The following is a 4,193-nucleotide window of genomic DNA, read 5'->3' on the forward strand; positions in this document are numbered from 1 at the left end:
GAAGTTGGGGGAGAGAAGGGGTGAAAGTAGGAGAGTCGGGGGGGGGGGCGGTGCGGGTGCGTGTAAGAGGAAAGGTGATCAGAGGAGAGGCAGCGGGGAGTGGGAGGAAGAAACAGAGAGAGTGAGTAAAAACAGTCAGCTTGAACCTGGTAAAGGCATGAAGGGTGAGCAGCTGCGGTGGCTCGGAGCGGTACACAGCTTCTACCTTCGCTCCATGTCTCAGCAGCGCCTCGCTGAACGATCTGCCGATGCCCTGAGCTGCTCCAGTCACCAGCGCGACTTTGCCGGTCAGATCCATGGGAGATGTGTCAGCTCCGGGAGCCCAGCACCGAGCTCTCAGGCTGCTCACTGACAGCCTGCCCTACACTCTGCAAGCAAGCTGTCCCTGTGCAAACTTCACCAACTTCTCCCTCTGTGTCTCTGTGCCGCACACCGTGTGTGTCCTTTCCTGATCTCGCTTCAATGTTTATATCACGTGGAGTACGTCAGCGAAGGTCACAATCAACCCTCCAGAAACAAAACACATTTCAACCCCTCTCTCCCTGCAGTCGGGGACAATTGCACAGTCCCACCTCCCTATCTTTGCGACACAGAATCTGCTTTCACTTCTACTGTGCAGCGACTGAATCACTCACTGTCCGATCAGCCCCGAGACAACTCTAAGCAAAGACTGGAATCACAGAACAGAGAACAATACAGCGCACCACAGACTGTGAAACCGATCTGAAGCGCGTCTACGCTACACTATTCCATGATCATCCATATAGTTATCCAATGCCCATTTAAATGCCCTTAAAGTTGGCGAGTCTCCTCCTGTCACACTCAGGGCATTCCATGCCCTTATTACTCTCTGAGTAAAGAACCTACCTCTGACATCTGTCCTATATCTATCACCCCTCAATTTAAAGCTATGTCCCCTAGTGCTAGTCACCACCATCTGCAGGAAAAGGTTTTCCCTGTCCACCCTATCTAACTCTCTGATTATCTTGTACTTCTCTATTAAGTCAGCTCTTAACCTTCTTCTCTCTAACGAAAACAGCCTCAAGTCCCTCAGCCTTTCCTCGTAAGACTTTCCCTCCATACCAGGCAACGTCCCAGTAAATCTCCTCTGCACCCTTTCCAATGTTTCCACGTCCTTTCTATAACATGGTGACCAGAACTGTACGTGATACTCCAAGTGTGGCCGCACTAGAGTTTTGTACAGCTGTAGTATGACCTCGTGGCTCCGAAACGCAATCCCTCTACAAATAAAAGCTAACACACCGTATGCCTCCCTAACAAGCCTATCAACCTAGGTGGCAACTTTCAGTGATCGATGTACATGGACACCAAGATCTCTCTACTCATCCACGCTACCGAGAGTCTTACCATTAGCCCAGTATTCTGCATTCCTGTTACTCCTTCCAAAGTGAATCACCTCACACATTTCAACATTAAACTCCATTGCCACCTCTCAGCCCAGCTCTACAGCTTATCTATATCTGTCTGTAGCCTGCAACATCCTTTGCACGGTCTACAACTCCACTAACTTTATTTTCATCCACATATTTACTAATCCATTCTTCAACGCCCTCATCTAGGTTGTTTATAAAAATGATAAAGAGCAGTGGTCCCAAAACAGATCTTTGCAGTACATCACTAGCAACTGAACTCCAGGATGAACATTTCCCATCAACCACCACCCTCTGTCTTCTTTCAGCTAGCCAATCTTTAATCCAAACCATTAAATCACCCTCAATCCCATGCCTCCGTGTTTTCTGCAATAGCCTACCATGGGGAACCCTATCAAACACTTTACTGAAATCCATATACACCACATGAACCGCTATACCCTCATCCACCTGTTTGAATCACTGTCAGGAGAAACACATTTGGGAAGCCAGCTAACTTGATCATAGGTGGAAGGGGATCACTGAAAACACCGGCGCCCCTGGAAATAAATCCATCTCGCCAAAACAAAAATCTTTCATGGCATTTGGAACCGAAAGAACATCAGTTGTTATTCTATCCCTAACTGCTCTTGAAAAGATGAGCTACCTTCTTAAACTATTACAGTACATGTGATGTCGGGACACCCACATTGGGGCTTTTGGCTGAGGTGAGGCTGGGTGCTCTAACCTCATAGAGGGTATCTTAGTCTCTGGAGTGTTGTTGGAGTTGCACCCATCCAGGCAGGTGGGGAGGGTGTGTGTAATCCATCACACTCTTGACTTGTGCTGAATATAGATGGTGGAGAGGCTTTCAGGGGTCAGAGGATGAGCTGCACATAGTAGAATTCCTAGCCTCTGACCTGTTCTGATAGTCACAGCAGAGATTGGTTAGCTCAGTTGGCTTCACTGCTGCTTTGCAACGCAGTGTGGGTTTAATTCCCACAATGGCTGAGGTTACCATGAAGGATTCTCCTTCTCAAATTCTTCCCTTGTCTAAGATGTAGAGACCCTCAGGTTAAACTCACCACCAGTCATAATGAGAGAGCAGGCAAAAGTGGGTACTGCAGATGCTGGAGATTAGAGTCAAAATTAAAGTGGTGTTGGAAAAGCACAGCAGGTCAGGCAGCAATCAAGGAGCAGGAGAATCAATGTTTCGGGCACAAGTCTGAATTCCTGATGAAGGTTTTTTTTGCCCGAAACGTTGATTTTCCTGCTCCTCGGATACTGCTGACCTGCTGTGCTTTTCCAGCACCACTCTAATAATGAGAGCAGCCTTCTGGGACTACACACCTTTGTTTTTTATTGCAGTCACAGGATACATATACGTACGGCGAGTTCAGTTTCTGGTCAATCGTAACCCTTAGGGTATGGATAGTGGGGTCTCACTGATTCCAGTACTCTTTGAGTGTCAAGGTGAGGTGCTTAGTTGTTTCTTTTTGGAGAGTGCTTGTCACTTGAGAGGTACTTATGTTATTTGGCACTTGCCAGCCTAAGTCCGAATATAGTCCTGATCTTACTGCATTTTGTTATGGACTGCTTCAGCATCTGTGCAGTCATCAACAAATGCAGTAAGATCAGGACTTCTGACCTAATGATGGAGGGAAGGTTATTGTTAAAGTGGAAACAAAAAATGCTGGAACTCACAGCGGGTCAGGCAGCATCTGTGGAGAAAGAGAGAGAAAGCTAATGTTTCGAGTCAAGATGACTCTTCCAGATGACTTCATTAGAGATCTGATGAATAGTCAGCTAGACTCAAAATGTTAGCTTGCTCTCTCTCCACGGATGCTGCCTGACCTGTTGTGATTTCCAAAATCTTCTTTCCAGTACAGATTCCAGTGTCTGTAGCAATTTTCTCCATCAACGTTTAAGTGCCTGATCATGGTTAGATGCAACCAAGAGGAGTCGTAGAATCCCCATAATGTGAAAGCAGGCCATTCGGCCCATCAAATCCACACCAATTCCCTGAAAAGCATCCCACCCTCCAATCCTGTAGCTCCCCATTTCATGTGGCTAATCCACCTAGTCTGCACATCTATGGACTGTGGGAGGAAACCAGAGCACCCCAAGGAATCCCCACAGATATGGGGAGTGTGTACAACCTCCACATAAACAGTTGCTTGAGGGTGGAATTGAACCTGGAACCCTGCTACTGTGAGGCAACCATTGAGCTACCATGCCATCATTTAGATCATCAGTATGACAGTGAAACAGAGTCTTCCAATCAAGTCTGGCAGGATCACTTCACCAGCAAATATTGGATAGTCACAGAAGATGAATTATTTGAAGAAAATTAATGCCGTTCAGTTAGTGCATTGTTAGGTATGACTGGCTGAGGAAATTATCCAGCATTGTAAATTGTGTCAGGAATTTATCGTGTCACAAAGTGCAGCGTTGTTTAAATTTCACTCAGAATGCACAAAAAATTCAGTCACAAGAGAGGAATAGTTTAAAATAACATTCAAGACAGTGTGATAAGTTTCAATGCACTCTCATCAAAGATACTGTGATGGTCACTGTGACCAAACATTAATCAATTGAACTGAGCAACAATTGGAACCATTTATGAAATTAGATAAAAGCCTGATTCTGACAGGGCTCCATAATGTTTCTTTGCCAGAGTGCTGAAACCCCTCGAGGAGGGAATTCCAAGGCCAACAGACTGTAAGACATAGGAACAGAAGTAGGCCATTCAGCCCATCGAGTCTGCTCCATCATTCAATGAGATTGTGGCTGATCTTATAATCCTCAACTCCTGCCTCTTCC

The 4,193-nt window shown here is 46.1% G+C and overlaps 1 protein-coding gene across 3 annotated transcripts in view; it reads right to left on the reverse strand.

The window, feature by feature from the left end:
- hpgd (15-hydroxyprostaglandin dehydrogenase) overlaps positions 1-648 on the reverse strand; it is a 57,100-nt gene extending 56,452 nt beyond the window's left edge. The window contains exon 1 of one of the 3 annotated variants that reach the window (XM_043704592.1): positions 206-643. In XM_043704592.1, coding sequence (XP_043560527.1) covers positions 206-298 — 93 coding nt within the window. In that variant the 5' untranslated portion in view covers positions 299-643. Of the gene's footprint in view, positions 1-205 lie in introns of all 3 variants that reach the window. The other 2 variants (XM_043704601.1, XM_043704612.1) reach the window with 2 other exon arrangements.
- Between the last annotated feature and the right edge of the window lie 3,545 nt (positions 649-4,193).

Source organism: Chiloscyllium plagiosum, chromosome 2, assembly GCF_004010195.1.
Source record: "Chiloscyllium plagiosum isolate BGI_BamShark_2017 chromosome 2, ASM401019v2, whole genome shotgun sequence".
Taxonomy (NCBI): domain Eukaryota; kingdom Metazoa; phylum Chordata; class Chondrichthyes; order Orectolobiformes; family Hemiscylliidae; genus Chiloscyllium; species Chiloscyllium plagiosum.